The sequence below is a fragment of the Dermacentor silvarum genome, chromosome 2, assembly GCF_013339745.2.
Source record: "Dermacentor silvarum isolate Dsil-2018 chromosome 2, BIME_Dsil_1.4, whole genome shotgun sequence".
NCBI lineage: Eukaryota > Metazoa > Arthropoda > Arachnida > Ixodida > Ixodidae > Dermacentor > Dermacentor silvarum.
Window position 1 is genome coordinate 223,512,123 of NC_051155.1, and position 24,404 is coordinate 223,536,526.

The 24,404-nt window shown below is 45.3% G+C and overlaps 1 protein-coding gene across 3 annotated transcripts in view; it reads left to right on the forward strand.

Annotated features, from left to right (window-relative positions):
* The first annotated feature begins 1,407 nt into the window (after positions 1 to 1,407).
* LOC119442730 (natural resistance-associated macrophage protein 2-like) overlaps positions 1,408 to 24,404 on the forward strand; it is a 37,546-nt gene continuing 14,549 nt past the window's right edge. For 2 of the 3 annotated variants that reach the window (XM_049662344.1, XM_049662345.1), the window contains exons 1-13: positions 1,408 to 1,584; positions 3,530 to 3,562; positions 3,680 to 3,742; positions 4,723 to 4,856; positions 5,972 to 6,094; positions 6,722 to 6,948; positions 9,551 to 9,689; positions 10,553 to 10,708; positions 11,856 to 12,014; positions 12,474 to 12,515; positions 12,619 to 12,657; positions 14,183 to 14,302; positions 22,433 to 22,656. In XM_049662344.1, the coding sequence (XP_049518301.1) occupies positions 3,550 to 3,562; positions 3,680 to 3,742; positions 4,723 to 4,856; positions 5,972 to 6,094; positions 6,722 to 6,948; positions 9,551 to 9,689; positions 10,553 to 10,708; positions 11,856 to 12,014; positions 12,474 to 12,515; positions 12,619 to 12,657; positions 14,183 to 14,302; positions 22,433 to 22,656 (1,439 nt within the window). In that variant the 5' untranslated portion in view covers positions 1,408 to 1,584; positions 3,530 to 3,549. Of the gene's footprint in view, positions 1,585 to 2,621; positions 2,673 to 3,529; positions 3,563 to 3,679; positions 3,743 to 4,722; positions 4,857 to 5,971; positions 6,095 to 6,721; positions 6,949 to 9,550; positions 9,690 to 10,552; positions 10,709 to 11,855; positions 12,015 to 12,473; positions 12,516 to 12,618; positions 12,658 to 14,182; positions 14,303 to 22,432; positions 22,657 to 24,404 lie in introns of all 3 variants that reach the window. The other variant, XM_037707722.2, reaches the window with a different exon arrangement.

The following is a 24,404-nucleotide window of genomic DNA, read 5'->3' on the forward strand; positions in this document are numbered from 1 at the left end:
TGAACAGGAAAAAGAGGACGAAATATTCGTACGGCGCCCCATTTCACAAACGTCTCTTGAAGCAAGAAGCGAAGCAGAGTAAAGAATATATGAAGAATTTACAAGCATGTGGTACTGCGATGTTGTGTTACCTCGATCAGTCATACCTGCTATAAACACCTTAGTGCATGGACACCAACGTTTTTAGATTACGTTTTTAACCTAACCTAACATATAATCTCAAAACGTTGATGGACACTTATGTATAGTACGCCTGCGGGATACTCGACGAGACTCTACGAATAGGGAGTTTTAGAGGCGTATTGAAGCGTCTTTGCGTATGCCCAACGCCTACATTCTTTTGTACTCCTTTTTTACACCCCCTAACTTTGAGTGCGCATAGCTATATAACTCCAGCAAGAGCATGCGATAATTTTCTTTTTTTTTTTTTTTTCAGATATCGAAGGTTATATATATGGTTGGCTTTTTTTCATACAAGAATGCTACGGTGAAGATATGCAATCTATTTAGACACAAGGTATCTGTTGGCTTTGCCTGCCAAGTCGCAAACTAAACACCTTGACTGCCGCAGGGATGCGCGCAAAATCCTGTTGCTGAAAAAGCTGCTGCGTAAGAAGCTCTCAGGTGTATGTCTCCTCTTCGAAACAAAAATAAGCAAGTCATCGTGCGTCTCGTGGCAAAAATTTTTTTTAATGAAGGCAGAAATTATGCGAGGCAAAAAGTTGTTCCACGACCAACAAAGTCAAAACTTTCCTTCAAATTTCCACACTGAGCACTTTGTGCGGTGCAATTGAGAAACCGGTAAATGTGCGACACGTGTCGTAGACATTTTTTTTTTAATGATTATGTGAGGTGACTTAAATTTAAGTGAGCTGCAGCAGCGTGAGCTAGAACCCTAGATGTTCTAGATCAATATATTTCGAGTGATGTTGCTCTCAGCTAGAGCGTACTCTTCTTTCAGCCAACGATGATTGTCTAAGACATAGAGTTTCTCACATTTTTTTTCTTTTTTTTTTCTTTTTTTTTTTTTTTTTTTTTTATTGTAGGTAGGAAACTGTAGGCCAAGCCATGGGGACTATGGGAGGAACGCACGTTAGACCGAAAGAGTCAGAAAGCCTGAAAGAGTCCCAAGCATTTGTGGCGCGAAGCAGCTGATTTTGTACCGGAGCGACCCAAGTCATACGTCACAGATCGCACAATGCTCGTGCATTTGATAGCCGATGACAGATGTTGGCGTCTGTCCGATCGACGAACCATGTTGGCAATCTCGGAAGCTACGTTAAAAGCTCAGGTGGCTCTGATATTTTTTTTATCGGCGCGCGCTTTCTGATCTTAGAGGCTATGCAGGTTGCGTTTCAGTTTGTGTAGTCACCGCTGCGAACGCTGCGCGCGGAAAAATCTTTCTGCGTTCGCAGGTTTCGTTCCCTGCTTCGCGTTCTGTGACTCACACAGCTGTTGCAGCCGGGCAGCGGAATGAGGGGTGCTTCGCGTACGCTACGGCAATGCTAGAAATTTGTGTCGTTGCTTGTATTTGTTGAGGAGTGCCGGAACTTTTGTGTGCTGCATGTGCGGAGAGGTCTTCAGGTGAGTCGCATCACTGTTGTCCGCCTCTTCCCCCAACCCCCGCCTTTTTTTTTTTTTTTTTTTCCTGCGCAAATGATGCACATGTCAGCGATCCCGGTCCTATCATTCATAGTTGGTGGGACTCTGGCGCTTGTTGTGGGAAACACTATTGCTGGACTTCTGAATCGGGAATTTCGATAATCACAGGACGCTCATTTGCTAAGATTCTACCGAATGTTGACAACCGTATTCCTCTGAACCTGAAACTCGCCTAGGCAGGAGCTCCCACTCCCACTGACCGACAGCGTCATTACTATATATTCAGAGCGATGACATGGTGACGGCAGACTCAACTGACGAAGCGCTTTGCGAGTAGCTCTGATAGCTTGCCAAGCGGCGATTGGTATGGTTGCAAAATTAGGCAGATACACATTTATGCGCTTGCGTGTATGTAGCCTGACGCATATCGCTGCCACAGAATTGGTCGTCGACAAAACTCACGGTCAACCACTTTGAATTTCTTGTCCCTTCACGACTCCGTCAGTCTTTTTATTCGCGGCTAGCGCCAGTAGTCCCTGGACATCTTGTCTTGCCGGGCAGCAAAGCGTATTACACGTACTCCTCATTTTGACAAACATGATAAGAGCGACGCCGGCACCATACATTCACTAATGAAGCAGGTAGACAATAGGGGCGACTGCTTTAATGCCTTGAACCAATGAAACTGTAAATTTGATGAAAAACCGAGTTTCAAGCATCAGATCCCGCTCTAGATGTATGTCGTTTATTCGTTAACATAAATGATCATTATTGTTTCATTTTATCTGCCGCAAGGGAACCTTTTAAATTTTAGTGGGATCACAAAAATTTCTGGCTGTACGAGATACTTCCTAAAAACGCCTGACTGTGCGAAAATTTTTGTTGCGCGTTGTCTCGATCTGTCATGATCATATCATATCAAGTAAAACAGTAAAATAATTTTTATTCAAGCGTTGCTTTATTTAAGCAGCTGACCAAGCGAAGCGGCAGCTCATGCATGGATACTATTCCTCTTGCAGAGTTCGCAGCAAAGCAATCGGAAAATTGTGAAACACCTGTCTCATTTCATGGTCTGTGATATCTTACCCGCTTATTTGTATATTATTCAGTTTAGGTTCTTTAAATAGGTCATGGTTTCGTTTGTGTGTTGTAGTACACAGAAGAGTAGAAAAGACACAGAAAGTGAGCGTCAGAGCAAGCTACATGAATCAACATGTCCTTCTTCGTCACATGGCCTGTCAATATTGGCCACATTTTGAAGCATATAATCTTACAATTGTTGTGCCATTAACCTATAACTATGTATGTGTGATATACGGGGCACTGGAGAGATGTTGCTATTGCACAACACTGTTTATTATAATGAGCTTTCTAAGTGCATGCAGTTAAAGTGCCTTGACCTGTTTTCTTCTCTCTGTTTTCATCTTTCGTGCGCTAAAACATTAGTCAAGATGCAAGTAAATCAACTGGCCCAGCCAGCTGTCCATTCTGGCACACTATATTTCTTCGAATTAGCCACATGTGGGTAGGAAAATGATATTGTTTTTGATTGGCTTAATTGTCATGTGAATGCCTAGGCACTGTACTCTTTACACAGTTCATTGAAGCCAGACAGACATTGTTGGTAGATTGTTTCACAGTGGTAAGATTTCTCTAAGGCTAAGTGAGAAGTTTAACGGTCACACTGCGTTTTTTTAAAGGCATGCTAGGATTGCTAGTTAAATTTTTGTTTAGTTAGTAATTTTGCTGCACTCTGCTTCCATGGTGCTTCTATGTCACTGTGATTTACAACTTTAATTCATGCCACAGCTGTTTTTTCTGCAGATAGGCAATGTTAGCAAACTGCGCAGTCTTGATCTGTAGGCTTTGGGCATTCCTGTTTTCTGTAACATTAACTGTAATATTAAATGACCATGCATTGTTCCAGAGTGAAGACCTGACTTCGGCATGTCACTACCAGGTGAGTGTCCTCATAATTGCTGGGCGTGCTATTGATAACAAAACAATCAAGTACATCACGTAGAGTAATGCAGTGTGCTAAAAAGTTACCTGTTGTGACCCACGTTTAATATTTCAGGTGGATACGAGACTAGAGAATCCTCATATGAAGAAAAAGCACCCAGCACACACATCACTCATGGTATGTGTATGCAGAAATAGATCTATAGAAATGGAAAACATTTGAAGAATGTAGTGTTTGTAGAACCACATTAAAGTTTCTTTACCCGTTCGATCTCCTACGCAACTCAAGCATGACCATCACTAACCGTTACTTCCTTATTGCTGAAACTTGCTTCAAAGATGCTAATGATGACTGTGCCTTACAAATGCTCTGTGACCATATAAGACAAGACCTCTTAATGGTGCTTCATGCACCGTTCAGCAAGGAAATGATGTAGAAAATAAACAATGTAGAAGGTGAAAAATATAGAAGCTGGAAGCAATGACTGGGCAACAGTATTGTGATTGCAAAAGTGGGCATGGGGGGGATATCTGTGAACCCTAATCCTTCGCATCAGAAACACAGAATAACCACCTCACTGGAGTAGTGGCAGGAATTTCAGCTGAGTGTGCCACATTATACCGTTATCATGGTTATGCTAGTTTGAGGGATTAAAAATAGCTTACCTGGTTCTGTCACAAGGATTTGGTAGTCAAGGGGCTCATTGAAAAGTTGAAAAGGCCAAGAAACAATAGAACTGTAGTTTCTTTTGGTGAAATGCAAGAATGCTTGTTTACCATTCGTTGGGTGCATACGAAAGAAACCCAGGAGGTCAAAATTATTCCAGAGTTCCCCCACTACATCGTGCCTGATAATCATATCCTGGTTTTAGCACGTAAAACCCAAAAATTTAATTAATTAACAGACCATGATTTTGAGGTGGGAATGACCTTCATTGCTGCGCTTGACTTAAGTGGGTTTCTCATTCAAAGCATGCACAAATTACAATTTTGTATCAGTGCTCTAGGGCCATTTGCAATGTTTACTGCACCGACCATAAAGTGACTACCAAGAAGCAACTTGCATTTCAAAAATCTGGGTAATGCAACATAAGTTATTTGTCATGTACCACTATTAACGACTACTCACATGCGTGTATGGGAAATCCTTTTCTGCAGGGGACCAATCAATGCGGACATACAGTTCTATTGAAGGCCTTGGAAATGGCACCACGACATCGAATGCGAAGATATTTGAGCCCTCTGACCAGGCATACTTTCAACAGAAGATTGAGGTTCCATACACAGGAGAGGTGAGCAAGCAAGACCTTTCTTCTGCTATTTCTTATTTTTTTTTTTTTGTCTAGTGAACTTTTTCTTGCCTGTATGGCAATGGTATGTGGCTCGATATCGTAATTACCAACATATCATCACATAACTGTAAGTGAGAAATAAAGTAAGTCCAACTAATAAATGTTAATTTAGCAACAGTATATGAGCCAGTATTTTTTTTTTGTTTTTCTCTTTGTGAAGCGTAAACTTTGCTATCATTAAGTTCGGACACTTCACAAATAATGCTGTCATCATGCTAGGACTGTACTCTGTGAAGAATGTTATGTGATAAGGCTGGTGTCATTGCACCAAATCTCGTTAGTTATCCAGGCAAGTCCTGCTGACAAACATCCTGTCAGACCATTCAGTACAAAAAGTACCGCTTTTTTTTTTTTTTTGCAATATCTGTACAGTGACGTCGACTGATATATAAATAGATGAATGCTTGAAGTATTTTCAAATACTTAAGCAAAATCTGTCATTTGTACAGGGCTGGATAAAGGATTGGGGGTTCTAGAACTAGTGCCTCTCTGGAATACTTCCTCCCGCCAAAGAGCCTGACTTCTTTAACAAACTAAAATTATCAGGTTTACTTCGGGTCCATCGATTGCGAATCTAAATCCTTCTATGCAGGTGAAGGGATGCCTTTCTATGCAAGCATATGCCATAGTGAATGTGAAATAAGTGACATGCCGGATGAGGCATGTTGTTAAATATCGTGTATGAAAAAGCATCCTGTGATGTTTAGAAGCTAGCATTGGCACCCCATAGTGGCACAGTATTTGCAGTGGTGAATGGATGCATTCTGCCAGACCATTGGCATAAAAAAGTATGGTAAACAGTGGACATGTGAAAAGGCTGCTTTATTTGCGATAAGTAGACATGGAAAGTGAGAATTTGTTGATATATTAATATTCCTATTCTTCAGAGGGATGGAGATGTACGAATGTTAGCTGGTTTTCTTATGCACATGCAGCTTGGCACACATGCTTCTTATGTGTTTTTTTTTTTTTTAACCTGTCATTCACCAAGTTGAAGATGGTAGCAGATAATACCAGCTGTAGCACATTCTAAACAAGTTCGCAAATTCTTTCAGACATCCTTCAGCTTGCGCAAGCTGTGGGCCTTCACGGGGCCAGGGTTCCTGATGAGCATTGCATACCTGGACCCAGGCAACATTGAGTCAGACCTGCAATCTGGGGCCCTGGCTGAGTACAAGGTGTGACATTTTTTGCCAGCTCGCCTGTTCTTCTATGCCTGGGCAAGTTTAGTTCTAATCTGCAAGTTTGGTGGCATCAAATCGGCAAGGCACTTCACAAGGGAATGCAAGTTTACATTTGTTGCACGAACAGATTGAACAAGCACTGTGCTTTTGGTAGTTTGTGAAGCAGGTTCTTCACTCGTGCTTTCAGTACAAATGTGCTGCTTTCTTGCCCTGTCAGTGCTATTGTGCACAATTCTATGATCCTTCTGAATTTAATTTCTGCATTCTAGCATTGCTCCTTCTCCTTGCCCAAACTGAACCAATTGAGGCTACACAGCGCTCTTTAGTGCATGTTGGAGACTTTATATGTACAGGGAAATCTTGCTCATGGTATAGGGACACGGGATAGCCGGTTTTTCTTCTCTAACACTGGAAACGGAGACTGCAGAACAACAGACTAGACATTGACATCAAGTGCTTTTCTTTGTCTCCTAGTTTATTCTGGTCTCATCTTCCAGTCTATGAGAGTGTGTTAGTGTTGACAGATAATAAACCAACCTTGGCATGTAAAACTCGGTACAGGTAGCAGTGCCGGTAGCTGTGAAGACAAAGTGTCTTGCTATCTTTCTGTTCGTGTTGCAGCTCATGTGGGTGTTGCTGTCGGCTACTCTGCTGGGCCTGATGATGCAGCGTCTGAGTGCTCGGCTGGGTGTGGTGACAGGCTTGCATCTGGCTGAAATGTGCCGGCGGGGCTACCCTCGTTTTCCTCGTATCCTGCTATGGATTATGATTGAAGTGGCTGTCGTTGGCTCAGACATGCAAGAGGTCATCGGCACTGCCATCGCCATTTTCCTCCTTTCAGGTGGACGGTAAGACTCACTTCTTTCTGCTGCTTGAACTGTGTTTCATAGTTTTCTACAAAAATTACTAGAGGTAACCCTGATGCTGTGATCATCCAGCTACCATGATAATGATGGTTAGTGTATCAGTTTAGTCTAATCTTCATGCTTGCGGCTTCAAACATTCTTGTCATGATATTTATTTAAATTTATCTTTCAGTATTTCTGAGCTTGTAATTCTCTAAACACAGCAAGGCAATTAATTACCAGCTGTGCATATGCACATTCATTTCAAATAGGTGGCATATATAACGCAATATTTTGTTGATAACTATGAATTGGTGAACATTAGTGTCAAGTTCCCCTCTTGTAATTATAAGGTAACTCTATGGTTTGTTTAGTCCAGTGTGACGCAGAATCCTGTGAATGCGCGCATATAAGACAAATCGGACCTCTTCTTCTTTTTGCAAAGCATAATAAAGAGACAACAAAGTTTGCACAAGACCACAAAGTGCCCTCTCTTAGTAAGTTCATGTTCATCCAAACTGTCGGAAGTTGCAAGAAAGCTTTACGTTAGTGACTGTTCTGTGAATCGCATGGCCTACTGCAATACATCTCCATCTGCCCACCTCAAATGGGAGTTCTACACTTTTGTGGCCTGTGTCACTTTTATTCAGCTGCTCTGCAGGTACTAGAATGTCCGTTACTATATGAACAGTGATTGAATCTTCAAGAATTTTAAGAACACGCAAGAAAAGCTTGTCTATCATCTTTATTTCATTCATCATCCATAAAGTAGGCGGAGCTCATGGTAAAATGTATAGAGCTTCCCTTGTTTGAAATGTTGTGCCTGTTTGAGTTTATTCAACCGCATGGTACATGAGAAATGTATATTTATGGTTGGATATGACGGGGAAAAAGCTGCATAGAAGCAGCTTGACGGGCCTCTTCACCCCTAAAACAAAACAAAAACAACAAGCACAGGCAGCAGAAAACAACGGTACATAAAAGTACATATACATATGTGGTCTTTCAAAAGAAATAGCAAATTAAACATTTACATAACACAAAAACTAGATGTTCTATAATTGTTGAAATAAACACATCATTTTATATAACTCCGTTTTTGATAAAGTACTCAAGTTCTCAATTGTTAGTTTCCACATATTTAGTATATTTGGAAGACAGAAATGAAGAGTTTGAACCCTATAGTTAGTTCGAGGACATGGTACATACCAAATCTCTGTATGTCGAGTTGGACGACAGGCTGTATTAGGTTGCAAGGCAGCTAAATTACGTATGTGCATACTCCCTCTGCAGATTTAAAAGCCGACAAGAGCTGGTATTCGTAGCAATAATCAACTCTCAAGATTCCGAACTTCTTAAACAATTCAGAGGTGTGCGCATTATAAGATACACCTTCAGTAGACCGTAATGTATATTTTTGCAGGGTGACTAAAGTATTTAAAGGTTTTTTAGAGCCTGTTGACCAAACCAGATAACAATAATGTAGATGGGAAGAAAAAAGGGCATTGTACACTTAAAGCTTTTGAGGCACAGGTAGTATATGTTGACACCTCCGCAATATGCCTAACACTCTGGAAAGTTTGAGTGATGTGCTCAGTATGATAATCCCATAACGAGCATTTGCTAAAGATAACACCAAGTGTTTTTACAGATGGGGAAAGTTTCATTTCATTACTCTTAAGAAATAATTTCTGAGATGGTTTACAAGATTTTGATTTCACTCGGAACAGTACAGCTTTAGTCTTAGAGCAATTTATATGTAGCGAGTCTTTAACAGTCCATAAGTACATTTTCTTTAGTACTTCATTGGCAGATACAACAAGGTTGTCAATGGTTTCAGCAGAAAAAAATAAAGACGTGTCATCCGCATAAATGACAATCTACAGAGCTGTAAACTTTTACAATATCATTAATGAAAATATTGAATAAAAGGGGCCCCAGTATACTTCCTTGTGGTACTGCCATTGCTAATGCCTTTAGACAATGACAACTGTCGGTTAATAGATACACACTGCTGCCGATATGATATGTGATTTTTTATAAGAGTTAAAATGACACTGTGAATGCCGTAACAATATAGCTTTTCTAACAGAGTAATATGATTAATTTGGTCGAATGCCTTCGAGAAACCTAAGTATATATATCCCTAGAGTAAGTTTTTTTGCTCCTATGTTCTTTATGATTAGTTCCTCGCTTAATCCTCAATTCCTTTTGTCACACTGCTCTTCTTTATCATTAACTTTAACGAATTTATGCATTGCAGCATGTACTTTGCTCACATTGTTTCCCATATTCCTCAATTCATCTTCCTCAGTTGTTGTTTACTGAGCCTTAGTTGTCCTTGTTGCTGCTATTCATATGTACCATTTCTGGTGGCGTGAAGGTCTGCCACAGGGCACTGTGTATGCTAGCAAACTTGCCAGTCGTTTTGTTAAAAGGCAGGGCTAGAACAGCAAACACAGGGCAACGTTGCTGTACCTTCTTGGTATTAGTTTCCAGTTCTTGCGTTACCTTGAGCATGATTTCACGTTTTGTGGGCGCCGACCAACTGGACTGTAATTTCATGCTTCTACAGCGCATCTTATTCCTGTTCATGTCACCGCAGGGTTCCACTGTATGCGGGTGTGCTGATAACAATAATAGACACGTTTACGTTCCTGCTGCTGGACAAGTACGGCCTGCGTAAACTTGAAGCTTTCTTCGGGTTCCTCATCCTCGTCATGGCAATCACTTTCGGATATGAGGTATAGTGCCCCTCCCGCTCTTCTCTCTTTTGGCAGGGATGGAATGTCGTTTGCATTGTGACCTGCCAGGGGGCTTGGACAATTGCTGCATGTAATGCAGGCTTCGCTGGAAGTGAACTTGAGGAATAGGGTAGAACTTTGTTCATACGTTCTGGAAAAAAGTGTGAGAAAAAAAGACTAATCAGGAAAAGGGTCACAATCCGAATCACTAAAAGATTTGACAGACTCAAGTGTAGTTGACATCTACGTAATGCGAAGGGTTGCGAAAATCGTTGCACTAGAACGAGGCGCCGACTGACGCCTAGCCGGTGGGGCACGAGTAGCCCGAGGTGTGCATTGTCGTTTTTGTGGCTTCGGCAAGCTTACGTTTGCACTCCTCATAATAGGCCTGGGTCAGCCGTTTCTTCGAGCGGTGCATTTAAGCGGCAAGTTTTGACATTCCTATTTGGGCGCGAATTGTTGCTGCACAAGACACCAACATGCATCGGGCTGGTGGGGCCCAAGCAACCCGAGCCGCACATTGTTGTTTACTTGTTGCATAGTGTTTCAAAACATAGACAGGAAACCGAAACGATATCGAGTTGGTAGGCGACACCGGAATACGATGCCTACGATGCCGCCAGAGTGAAACACAACACTCACTTTGTGCCTCCTGCAGCAGGTAACAGCGGCACATTTAGGTTATGGCTTAATAACCCCTTAATCGACTGAGTGTACCGCTCCTGCATGCAGTTAGAAGAGAGACTAAATGCTCTGTTAGTGTATGATACCTGTTTCCGTATAACTGCAAAGTTTGGAAGTGGAGTGTCCCAGGACATAGACTCGTATGACAGCTCTTGACAAAAATGTGCCTGTTGTTGCAGTACGTGCGGGTGGCCCCTGACCAGGCGCGAGTGGTGGAGGGCCTGTTCGTTCCCTGGTGCTCACATTGCGACAGCCGGGCCCTCTTGCAGGCGGTGGGCATTGTGGGCGCTGTCATCATGCCGCATAATCTTTACCTCCACTCTGCACTTGTGAAGGTAGGTGTACAAGTGTCAGGTGCTTGTGTTGAAGTTTGGGCCAGTTTGTAACTGTTCATTTTGATAGCGTTCACAGTGCACGCATACTACGAAGAAAAGGACAGGTGGAGTGAAAAAATGCTGCCTCTTTTACGCTGCCTGTTATCTTTTCTGTAGTGGACCGCGAATTCCTTATAGGTTTGGGGGGGAAGGGGGGTTTAGTTTGCGGCATTGCGTTGAGGTTGTCTGACCAGGTGCCTGGCAGAACACCCTTACCTGTATCTTTTACAGCGAGAGCTGTTATGGGCACACTCCCCTAGTTGTTTTGGTGTTCACTGGTGTCTATCGCAGAAATACCAAAGTGCTTTACAAGAAGCTTGTTGATACAAAAAGAAATAAAGAAGAAAAAAACATCAGTAGTGCGCTGCAAGGATTCAAACAAGCTCCAGACCAGTCAGATTGGTAGTTGAAGGTTTTACCTATCAACAACAGCAGAGGAGAATACCGTGCCTGGGGAGCGTGTTCATGCTGCCAGGTGCTTTGATTGGCTGATACGCTTCGATTGACTGGTGCCATGGCCTGAAAGCTTCTCTATAAACCAGCACCGATCTGAAATAATATAAACGAAGCCAGCGATAGAACGCTAAAATTAGGTTAGGTAAGAGGAGAAAGAAAAGGCCATGTCTCTCCACTTCTCCGCAACCGGGGACCGTCACTTCTGCATACAAAGGTGACTCGGACTAAAGTTGGCCGGTCTTTCTCTAGATATTATGCATACTCACAATAGAGGAATGGCCAAGAATCAGATCAGTCGCCATTGAGTAAAGTTTTCTTCTTGAAAGGAGATGATTACATGCATCTGCCTGATATATTTACTCCAGCTGGTACCAACAGCGTGCAAGAATTACGGCGTATAATACATGTATTGCACCCACTATCGCTTCACTGCATTGCATTATGGACAAAACTGCAACATTTTCCTTTGTCCAGTCAACCCTTGTCTACTAAATTTAATGCTGTAGTACCTACAAAGTGTTAGGGCATTTTTATTGCTCAACATGCTTAAGGCTTCCCCATTTCAAAGACTTGCTTTACTGACACTAGCGTACCAAGGACTTACCGTGGTGTAGTTATGCGTTACTGAGTGCATGGTGTGCTTGGGTTGCAGTCACGGGATGTAGACCGTGCCGACAAGGTCCAAGTACGGGAAGCCAACAAGTACTTCTTTATTGAGGCCTGCGTTGCACTCCTCGTCTCCTTCATCATCAACATCTTCGTCATGGGTGTCTTTGCCCATGGACTCTTTGGCCGCACCAACCTTGACATTGTGAGTGCTGACAAAAAGTTATTTCTTCATTTTTGCTATTATCACTGTAGAACTGCAGACAATGTGTCCTAAGTAACCATAGACCATGCATGAGCCCTACTAAATTTTTTTTTGTGTCAAAAATTAATTTCTAGTTAATGGGGCTAAACCCTTCATAGCTGAAACAGCTTCAGCATAGCCTGAAACAGGCAATGCTGAAAGTGTATTCGGCATTTCCTCGTATCTGTGATACATTGAAAGCGATGGACAGGTCATTGCATATGCCATAGATTGAATCATTAAAGATTAAGCACTGTGCTTTAAGACATGCTATGATTATTTACATATTAAATCATATCATGTTTATGTGGCATTTAAATTTTTTGGGGGGTTATGCAAGTGCATGTGATATCATTGTAATAGTCATGTTATTGTTTGTCCATTGTTTGTGCTCTGTGAAGATGCATTTCATTTTTTCAGAGGAATTTATGCATGGGAACTGAGTTCCAGGATGTCTTTGATGTGAGTAGGTGCTGATCTTTACAAACCAGCTTCCATCTCAGGTTGCAACTTACTTTTTTGCTGTATTTGTGTTCTCATATTTTGTTCATTTTTATGTCATCAGAACAACACGAATTCTGTGGACGTGGACATATACAAGGGTGTGAGTCATTTTGACTTTTTATTTACGTTATAGTTGGTATGCATTTCAATGCTAATGATTATGCTTGCTCATTTAAAATGTCTAATTCTTAAATTAAATTTTTGTAGTTGCTCTTGTATGTGTGTGTGTTATGGCCGTCCCCATTTTTCTTTCGTGCTTCAACTGTACTCTAAAGTCAATGTATCATTAACCTAGTTTTCACACTTGAATGAAAACATCTTATTGCGGTAGTTTTTCTATTTACGGTTGACGCAGCTCTAGTGATGTGATTTTAACGGATTGCTGTTTTTCATGTGTTCCCACCAATGAAAAATTGAGAGAGCATCTAGCAAGTATAGAATTAGAACTTCAAGCAGCTGTCATTGAAGTAGCAGGTAGTAAAACAGCTTAACAGCCCTAAGAAAGAGTTTTCTCTATTTGTAAACATCATAGTGGTAGATAACAGAGTAGGTTGCATTGATGACACTTGTAGTCAAAGCTTCTGCGACATTTCTAAATGTGTTTCAAAAGCCTGTAATTTTCTAGTTTCATGTAGCAGACAGTTGTGGTGCTGGTCATCATTCATGGTGGTGTGTGTGTGTGTGTGTGTGTGAGTGAGAGAGAGAGGTCGTTCCCCACCTGTGGCCAGTTGATTTTTTCATCCATTTTCATAAATGTATCATTGCTTTAATTCAATTAGTAAGTACAAGTAAATTTCCCCTATGTTGTCCTTGGTGTCTTTGTTGGCTTCTTATGATTAATAAAAATCGGGCCCCTCGGTTCCCTTCCTTCTCGTTGATTACATAATGAGGGCTCGAATCCGACAACATTGATTCCTTCAGGTAGCATATGTGGGTTTATTGACCAGTTGCCTTCACCCAAAAATATCACGTACTCGTGACGCGTGCGGCAGAAAGAATGTCACCCCCACGAGTCCGGAGGTGATGTTTCTCCGCTCACTTAGCTAGTATGGCCGTAGAAAGAAGCGAGAATGAAAGAGGCGTGTGCAGAAAGAAGGAATAGACGCGCCCCCGTTGCTAGGCGGCACTTGCCTGGGCGGAACTTGCGCTCGCAAAACCTGATGCGTTGTCGCCTCCGCAATAGATTAAAAAGATGGTCTCCTGTGTTTCCTTATTGAGCACCGTATCAGGTTTTACGAACGCGTGCACCGCAGCGTCTACTAGCCTTCTGTTTCGGCCGCCATGAAGGATACACGGAAATCTGCGAATCGCCAGATTTTGGAATATTAGTTCGTAGTACTGAGGCGTTGTTAACATGACATGGAAACTGAATAACGATCGTTATTCTGAAAAGTTCAGTATTCTGAAATTTGTAGTACTGAAATATTTTTACATTGAAACGATAAGAAGTCAGCAAGGGATTTCTAAAAAATTCATTAATGTGGTGTTTGTAGTAACGAGGTTTTACTGATATATATTTTTGTAAGAAATCACTTTTTAGTTTAGCTTTCATTTGCAGTTATAACGCACCACTATCAGAGCAGCTGTTTTAGATTATATCACTGTTGCTTTGCATGTTACAACAGGGTGTCTACCTGGGCTGTGCATTTGGCATGTTCCCCCTGTACGTCTGGGCCATAGGCATTCTGGCTGCTGGACAGAGTTCCACAATGACTGGAACATACTCAGGCCAGTTCATCATGGAGGTAATGTGTCATGAACTGTTCTTGCTGTACCGAACTACTGCAGTTACAGAACACAGTCCTGCCTTTAACATGTTCCCGCCATGTGGTATCAATACCTAATTTTTAAGCGATGGGAGGAACAGCTGTGTAGAGTTACTTGACTAGTACGAGTGTTACACGGTGCACTTTTGGTCAAGCCCAATTGAGACCAAATTTATTGATCGCGATTGGCTCATTTCTGCAAGCTGCAGAAGAGAGCCTTGCATTATTTGAATTATCACAGAAAACGATGGCAACACAAAAATGAAGTACACAGGACGAGCACTGTCTAACAATTGAAGTATATTGCCACCTGTAGGTAGTGGGTCGAGGGCAAGAGTGGGTCGAGCCCAAGAGAAGAAAGAAGACCGCGCGCCCCTTCTCTGCTCGAGCCAGCCCCGACGGTCGCGTCTTCCGAGAGCCAGCTGCTCTACGGGTTATTAAACCTTCAAGTCCACTTCTAGAGGCTCGTGACAAACTGGTGGAGGTGCTGGGTAAGCGTCCTCACGGATGTTGCAGACCCCTCCAAGGATCCGCGCTACGAATCCAGTGCCTGTCGACACTCCCGTGCATCGGGCCAGCCGCAGGATCAGGGGACTGTCCCCAGAAGTCGTCGACGCTACGGTTCCCACCACATCGACCGGTATGACCAGCGCCACCCTTCAAACCGCCCCAACCGGTACGGGAAGCACGATGTCGAACCGTTACACACTTGAGAGCCCACGGATCCCAAAGACGTTTCATGGCACAGTGTTCGAAGACGTCGAAGACTGGATGGTCGAATACGAGCGCGTGGCCTCCGTGAACGAATGGAACGACACGGAAAAACTCAGACACGTCTACTTCTACCTGGAGGATGGCGCGCGTACGTGGTTTCAGAACCGCGACGGGCAACTGCCGTCGTGGCGCGAGTTTTGTCGTCAGCTCCTGGAGACCTACACCAGTTCTGATCGCCACGAACGAGCGGAACGAGCGATTCAGGCCCGTGTCCAGTTGCCAAACGAAACTGTGACCACGTACGTCGAAGACATGACGCGCCTCTTCCGACGAGCGGATCCAAGAATGACGGAGGAGAAGAAGTTACGTCATCTGATGCGCGGGGTCAAGGAGCAACTCTTCGCTGGCCTCATACGGAGCCCTCCGAAGACGGTCGCGGAGTTCTTGTCCGAGGCCGTAACCATGGAAAAGATGCTTCTGCATCGCTCGAACTTGTATGAGCGGCAAGCGAACAGCATGTCTGCTGCTGACGTTTTCACGGCCATAGGAAGCAACGGCGACTCACTGCGAGAACTCATCCGCTCTGTAGTGCGTGAAGAGTTGCAAAAGGCCGCTGTAACACCGCAACCTACGGTAAGCTCCATAGCGAGCATTATCAAGGACGAACTGCACCAGGCGCTTCGTGATACCTTGCCTCCTGCTAACGCTGCGGCAGTACCTCCTGAATACCCTCGTGCGACCTACGCGGAAGCCCTGAAGCGCCCTGCTTCCTCTCCGCCGCTATTCGTTCGTGCTCCTCCTACGGTGTCAGTTCAGTCGGTGCAGCCGATACCGTACTACGACGCTGGGTACACGCCGCCGCCCGTTGTTCATGCCGCTCCATTTGCCCATCGTACGGAGCAAGCGGTTCACTACGTCGACGATAGACGCCCGCCCCCTCGGAAGTCGGATGTTTGGCGCACACCCGATTCGCGGCCTCTGTGCTTCCACTGCGGTGAAGCTGACCACTTGTACCGCCAGTGCCCATACCGGCGCCTTGGGATTCGCGGCTTTTCCGCATACTCGCCGCCGCCCCGATACGGCCAACGACCCCGGGACATTCAGGAATACCTGTCCCAGCAGCGCTTGCCACCGCCTGCCCGGCGGCAGTCGCGTTCGCCGTCTCCGAGACGATTTTCACCTCCGCCCCAGCGGTATTCTCCCGAGCGGTCGACCAGTCCCCGCCGGGAAAACTAACTGAAGCGATCTTTGGGGGCGAGGTCGCTGACGGTCGAAGCGCTGAAGACCTCCGACGGACGCAGTTACGGAAAGATACCGACCCGACACCACCTGCAACTGAACGAGACGACCGGCTTTCGCTCGATATACCAGTTACTGTTGACGGTTATGCCGTTAGTGCTTTAGTGGACACCGGCGCAGACTACACGATACTAAGCGGCAAAATAGCAACGCAGCTGAAGAAAGTGATCACGCCCTGGCATAACTCGCAGATTCGGACGGCTGGCGGCCACATCGTTACTCCGCTGGGCGCCTGCACGACTAGAGTTGAGATTCAAGGATCTACATTCGTAGCGAGCTGCCTTGTCTTACGCGAATGCTCCCGCGACGTTATCCTTGGGGTTGACTTCCTGCAGGAGTACGGCGCGATTATCAATCTGCAAGAGCGTCGTATCACTTTCTCTGCCGAACGAGCAATCGACGTGCAAGACGGCCGACGGCGCGACGACGTACTTCGTGTGTCTGCTGACAGTGTAACGCTTCCTCCACGTGCCAGTGTCCTCGTCGACGTCACATGCTGTGGCTTACGCGATGGCGAAGCGGTGGCCGAAAGTAACTTGGAACACCTACTGAAACAAGGTGTTTGTGTGGCTCGCAGTGTTATACAGATTCGTGCTGGTCATTCGCAATTGCTTGTTACCAACTTTAGCTACGAGCACCGACACCTGTTCCGCGGCACTTCGTTAGCGTTTGCAGACGCAATAGCAGACGTTAACAACTGTTTCACGTCAGAAGTAGTGGAGACAGCAGACACGTCTCTGGGCCATCTTGACATCAATTCTGAACTGTCCACCGATAGCCAGACAGCACTGCGCAAGCTCTTGCTTGAATTCAGGACCTGCTTCGCACATTCTTCCAAGGTACGCCAGACTTCCATCACTAAACACAGGATCATCACGTACGACGACGCACGCCCGATACACCAGCAGCCTTACCGCGTGTCGGCAAGAGAACGCCAAGCCATACGTACGCAAGTCCAAGAGATGCTTGACGATGGCGTCATCGAACCTTCCAACAGCCCGTGGTCATCTCCGGTCGTTCTTGTCAAAAAGAAAGACGGAACGCTACGCTTCTGTGTCGACTACCGCAAGCTCAACAACGTGACTAAAAAGGACGTGTACCCGCTGCCGCGTATCGACGACTCGTTAGATCGACTACGGCGCGCCCAGTACTTTTCTTCTCTCGATTTAAAAAGCGGGTACTGGCAAATCGAGGTAGACGAACGCGACCGCGAGAAAACAGCCTTTGTGACTCCAGATGGGCTCTATGAATTTCGAGTGCTTCCTTTTGGCTTGTGTTCAGCCCCGGCTACTTTCCAGCGAATGATGGACACTGTCCTTACTGGACTGAAGTGGCAGGCCTGTCTTGTGTACCTGGATGATGTGGTCATCTTCTCTGAAACGTTCGAGCAGCATCTTCACCGCCTACGGAGTGTGCTAGAAGCCATCCGATCGGCAGACCTCACACTTAAGCCCGAAAAGTGCCACTTTGGTTACGAAGAGCTCAAGTTCCTCGGTCATGTAGTAAGCGCCAAAGGGGTCCGACCCGATCCAGACAAGCTTGCCGCTGTGGCCGCGTTTCCAGCTCCTGCCGATAAGAAGGCCATCCGGCGCTTCCTGGGTTTGTGCGCCTACTATCGCCGGTTTATTAAAGGCTTTTCGAAGATAGCGGAACCCCTGACACGCCTTACAAGAGACGATACGCCATTTGTGTGGCATAATGAGCAACAGGCGGCTTTTGCTGAATTACGACAGCGCCTTCAGTCAGCACCCGTTCTTGCACATTTTGACGATGATGCTGATACTGAGGTGCATACCGACGCCAGTAGCATTGGCCTTGGCGCAGTGCTCGTCCAGCTTCAAGATGGAGTGGAAAGAGTTATAGCGTATGCCAGCCGCTCCCTGTCCCGTGCCGAGGCGAATTATTCGACTACGGAGAAGGAGTGCCTCGCGGTCGTGTGGGCGATCATCAAGTTTCGCCCCTATCTCTATGGTCGTCCCTTCAAAGTAGTGACGGACCACCATGCCCTCTGTTGGTTGGCAAGCATGCGCGACCCTTCAGGACGACTGGCACGGTGGAGCTTGCGGCTACAGGAATTTGACATCACCATCGTTTATAAGTCTGGCCGTAAGCATGAAGACGCTGACACGCTGTCCCGCGCACCCATTGATCCTGCCAGTCAGGAAACAGAGGATGATGACGGCTTCCTGGGCGCCATTAGTTCGTCGGACTTGAGCAGACGGCAGCGTGACGACGGTGAGATTCGACCGATCATCGATCATTTAGAGGGTCGCGACACAACCATACCACGCCATCTGTCCCGCTCGCTGACGTCCTTCTGTCTGCGAGATAACGTGCTGTATAAGAAGAATGCTCGTTCGACCAGCCGTGCTTACCTCCTGGTGGTTCCAAGGGACATGCGCGACGACGTCCTCTTCGCTTGCCATGACGAACCGACATCTGGTCATTTAGGCTTTTCACGAACACTCGCTAGAGTAAGCGAAATGTACTATTGGCCCGGGCTTTCGGCAAGCGTCAAACAGTACGTTAAAGGCTGTCGTGAATGCCAGCGCCGCAAGACACCATCCGTTAAACCGGCTGGCTTACTTCAGCCAATTGAAGCACCTCACACGCCTTTCGACCAAGTCGGCATGGACATTCTCGGACCGTTTCCCCTTTCTGCCGACGGCAACAAATGGGTGATCGTCGCGACTGATTATTTAACACGCTATGCTGAGACGCAGGCGATCCCACGAGCCACGGCCTCAGAGGTAGCGCACTTCTTCATGCGCCACATCGTCTTGCGTCACGGTGCTCCCTCCACTGTAATAACTGACAGAGGGACAGCATTCACAGCGCAGCTTATGGACGAGGTTTTTGAATTGAGCAACACCAGGCATCGCAAGACGACCGCGTACCATCCGCAGACCAACGGACTTACCGAGCGACTGAATAAGACGGTCACAGATATGCTCGCAATGTACATAGACGTTCAACACAAAACATGGGATCGGATCTTGCCTTACGTGACCTTCGCGTATAACACCGCCGTGCAAGAGACGACGCGCTTCACGCCCTTTCGCCTTCTCTACGGTCGCGAAGTCCAGACGATGCTGGACGCTATGCTGCCGTGTCAAGACGCTGACCTATTGACAACTGACGCCGAGGAATTTGCAGAGCGTGCTGAGGAAGCCCGGCAGCTCGCGCGGCTGCATATCGGCCAGCAGCAGCAGGCAGACGCACGACGCTACAACATCCGCCACAGGGACGTGTCCTACAACCCCGGGGACCAAGTTTGGGTGTGGACCCCCGTTCGCCGTCGTGGTCTCTGTGAAAAACTGCTAAGCCGGTATTTCGGTCCGTATAAAGTGCTCCGCCGCGTCAGTGACGTAAACTACGAAGTTGTTCCGGACACATCATCGCAGACACGGAGTAGGACACAAAGACAACCGAGCTCAGACATAGTTCATGTTGTGCGCATGAAGCCGTACATTGCGCGTCCGTAACTTTTTTTGTTTTCGTTTTTTTTTGTTCTCTCATTCCCTTCTTTGTTTCTACTTTTCATTTATCTTTGGGAGATTGCTTCTTCGTTCATTGACTGTGCCGGCGTGACGGCTACTTTTTTTTGTGTACTTTCGCTTTGCCTGCCTTCTTCGTCGTTGTCTTCTACGCCTATTTTTTTTAGCATCGAGGCGATGCTTTTGTTCGGAAGGGGGGATATTGCCACCTGTAGGTAGTGGGTCGAGGGCAAGAGTGGGTCGAGCTCAAGAGAAGAAAGAAGACCGCGCGCTCCATTCTCTGCTCGAGCCAGCCCCGACGGTCGCGTCTTCCGAGAGCCAGCTGCTCTACGGGTTATTAAACCTTCAAGTCCACTTCTAGAGGCTCGTGACAATATTAAGAAAGAATGCGCAAAAGGACACCATCTGCATGCACATGTTATTAAGTCACATGAAATAGATAACCAAGCATTTGTGTCTCACAATCTAACAAAGAAATTGACGGCTCTGACATGCAATCATCATGCATCTTTTGTATGTGAATAGGTGTCTGCAAGTTCACAAGATTTCTTTTTTTTTTTTGTCTTTGTTTTTGACGAATGATCTTAGTTCGATCAAAGAAAGGCTTACAACCACATGCTTTACAGTGTGCTGAAAAATGAGAGGTAGGCATTCTCTTTAAATTATTATTGTGCTGACAGAGGCGCTTGTTCACGCAGTTGCCAGTCTGCCCATTGTAGGCTTTCTCGACCGCAGGGAAGCTTTGTGGTCGAGAAATTTGATCCTGATCAAGCTCGATCTCTATTGGGCTTGGTACTGATCAGCATCAGCTTGATTGTCATTGGGAACGTGTGACACCTGTTCAAAGAAGGGAACTAGTATTTGTTCAAGCTGCCGAGTGAATTTGCTCTGTGCTGCCAACCTTGGCGGCACACTGGCGAGTGAACACATTACATAAGAACACGCACTGAGCTCCCAACCAAAGCACATTACAGGATCTCCAGCATATACTAGCCAAGAGCTGTGGGAAGCAACAGCCCATGCTTTCCTGTGCTAGTTGAGCTGAAGTGCGCAAAGCTGGTGAAGCAAATGGCAGCTGCTGCGTCATGAAAGGCAACACAGTTGAGCCCTTTTCGGCTTGGCCAATACCGTGATGTTCTGAAGCGACATGTATTTGAACCTGCCACTCGAGATCTGGCAGCTGGAGTTAAAAAGTGGAAAATGCTCCTTTGAAGAGGAGGGGGAGTTGGGGACAATTGAGGCAGCAACAAGTTTTGCCAACAGTCAGTTCTCCACTGCTCCCTCGAGGTAGGCAAATGTAAACACGTACAAAAGAGTTTTTGTAAAAGATAGTGATGCACCTCATGAGAAAACATCTTACTTGATGGTGAATTCTGCATGATTTGTTTTTGTGTTCTTAAGGAGCCAAGTGCCTCTGCATTTATCACATGAGTGTATCGTTAGATGTATAGTGGTCCTTGTTGGTCTAACCTAGTGCATTGAAACAGCAATTTTTACAAGTGTAGGCTTTTGCATTCTATGTGCTTTCTTATACAACTAGTTGACACTGTAATATGGCATTGACGAGGTCACACATGCATATTGCTATTGTGGGCCATGTTAACACAATATAGACACACCTCTTACTGAAATGTACACCTTACTCTCAGTCTGTTTTCATTTTGAAAAGGTATGTGGCTGTGTTTTTGATGTGCACAAGTAAAGTACAAAGCCCTCTTATAACGAACGCTATAATTCTAAAAAATATCAATACTTTCTTAATTCTAGATTTACCTTTAAAACCCAAAAAGAGCATATGTAGCCGGACAGAGTAATTGAAAAACCGCCTCTTTATTATAAGAATTAGGTAATGGTGGCCTATTTTAGTGCACACAACAGCCTTTCCAAGGTTGTCCAAGAGGTATGCTTGCTCATCTGGTAGTCCTTGAGGAGTATGTGCAACGGAATGAAGGAACATATGTTCATTGCCGTTGAGGTTAGTCGACACCATTATCTAAGAACATGTAAACATGGTGTAGTGGCACCTTTGCACCACTTATGCGCTGCACTGGCATCACCTGAACCTTTTAAGCACTGGTGCAGTGAACCACACGAGAATCAAATAGAGTTCCTAGTCTTCTGCTCATTTTTCTCGTGAATCGGTAACCTGTTGATGCGAGCGATAAGGCGCAACTCACGTGCATCACTGAATGTTATTCTTTTTTTGCTCTGTCATGTCACTTCCCGTTTCTTTTTACTTGCTTTGCGGAGCGCATTCAGGAAAAAAATTGTCTTAAAACATTTGTGGGGCTCTGGGGAAGTATATTTTGTTTTGTTTTTTCCTAACGTGTTTGTTTTGTTTCGTATAAGCGGAGTCAGAGCATTCACTGTAAGAGTACGATGTATTGAAAAATGGCCGTTGTACCTCCATTAATTTCTATGGGTAGAGTGTCGAATTTGTCATTTGTACTGGCAGGTACATTGTGCACGAAGGCCTCACCTATTAATGAACATTCATGGATTTGTAACAGTTGCACTGCCGTAGAGACTGACTTTATTTCACTGCAGACACTAAGGCATTATCTTAACTCTTTGAACACACCTTGTTTGCCAACTGCAGGGATTCCTAAACCTGCCCATCAGCCGGTGGATGCGAGTGCTCATCACTCGGCTCATTGCCATTGCACCAACCATCTTGTGTGCTGTCTTTGGCAACATTGAGCAGCTTTCTGGGATGAATGACCTGCTCAATGCACTCATGAGCCTGCAGCTGCCCTTCGCTCTCATCCCCACCCTGACCTTCACGACGTCGGCAGCATTCATGGGCGAATTCAAGAATGGAACGTATGAACTGCTTGCGCTTTTGTGAAGCACATACACTGTACAAGGGAACATGAGCTCCATTTCTTTTGTGCTATCATGAGAAAACGAAACGCAAATGCCTCTGGGGAACTTTCAGTAGAATATTTATTATGAGTAAGAACCCAACACTGCTGCATACCTGATTGCCAAAGATACTTTAGGTCTTGAACTACCCAAGTATACAAGCAGAAATCGTTCAAAAAATCCCATGATATGGTGACAGTGGCACAAAATAATGTGTTCTAGTTGGTCCTAAATTCTTTCATTTTATTTGTTCAATATGCCAGATATAGTATAATATAAATATGAACACTACGTGCAACCATATTCACCTTGATAAACTCTGGTAAAATTTATTGAAATTTGTTCCCTCTAATATTTCAAGTGGATAGTGATTTAATAATTTTCACCTACTAGTATGGATGGATGCAATCTTTATGGTTAATGTCAGCATTGTTTGTTCTCTTAACATTTTATTTATATTGTAAGGCGTTTTCACTTTCTTTCAGGCGAGAGCACAAGCCCGCACACATAACAGAAATAGTAGCTTCCGTGTCAACCTAAGCCAATAACCACAAACCATTCACAGACACCGATAACATGAAAGAGCGTAAGTTTGGGCATGTTGGTATTCCATGACTTCTACTTTTTAGCGCACGAAAAGGGACGAGAGACAGAGGTACGACGCGGATACAGCGCTAACATGTTTGGCGGTTGCTCAGGAGGACTTATAACAGCTTGCGAAACTGCAGCTTTCCCTCCTAAAACTGCACTGGTTAGTTGTCCTGGCGCTGGACAGGGAGCTGAGACGCCGAGCGAAGAAGAGAAACAGACCATCGGAATGGCAATGGGGAGCGGCGTCTCGAGGCACGTGAACTCGGGGGCGTGTTGGAGAAGCCAGCCAGAGATGGAGATTTGTGAGAGGATGGATTATCAAAGTATCGGTTGTATGATCTAGGAGGAGAAGGTGCATTGCGTTAAATGACAGCGTAGCCACGTCTTTCATCATGTTGGCGGTGTCTGCAAAACCAGAAGTGCCCTCGTACGCCGCAGTAGTAGCATGTCGGGTGCGACTGACGCCAGGAAGAGAAGTCGGGTGGGTTGGGTGCTCGTGTAAGTAAAGGTGTTAAGTGACCTTGATCCAGCACAAGCGACTTGGTACAAGGAGATACGGGTGGCATTGCAGCGATGTGGGCGTGTGAAGGTGGTGGCAGCGAGAAGTGGCTGGATGATTGGCGCTGTTCAGAGAGGCCAGGTCCTCTTTAATGTTGCCACGTAGGCCCATAGCAGCAGGATGAACATGAGCGCTGGAGGAAGCTGACAAATCATAAGCTTCCACTTCACGAATGAGAGCTTGAATGAGAGCTCAGAGTTCAACACTTCTTGTCAAGGGGGTTGTCGGACGAATCGTGCTGCAAACATATGACTGCAAGGCATCGAGGCGCTGACACACAGGGATGACGTTGTGTACACTCGTGGGATTTTGCGCTGCAAAGGCGTTAAAAGTGATAGATCCGATGTCTTTGAGAAGGTGGCAGACACAATCAGTTTCTGGCATGGCATTGTAGACGCGACAGCAAAGCGCGAGAACATCCTCAATGTATGACGAGTAGAACTCGCCATAATGCTGCACGTACTCAGAGAGCTTCTTCTTTGCAACCTCAGAGCGGACCATAGGTGTGACAAGAATACGCTGAAGATGCTCTTTGAAAGAAGACCAATCAGAGAAG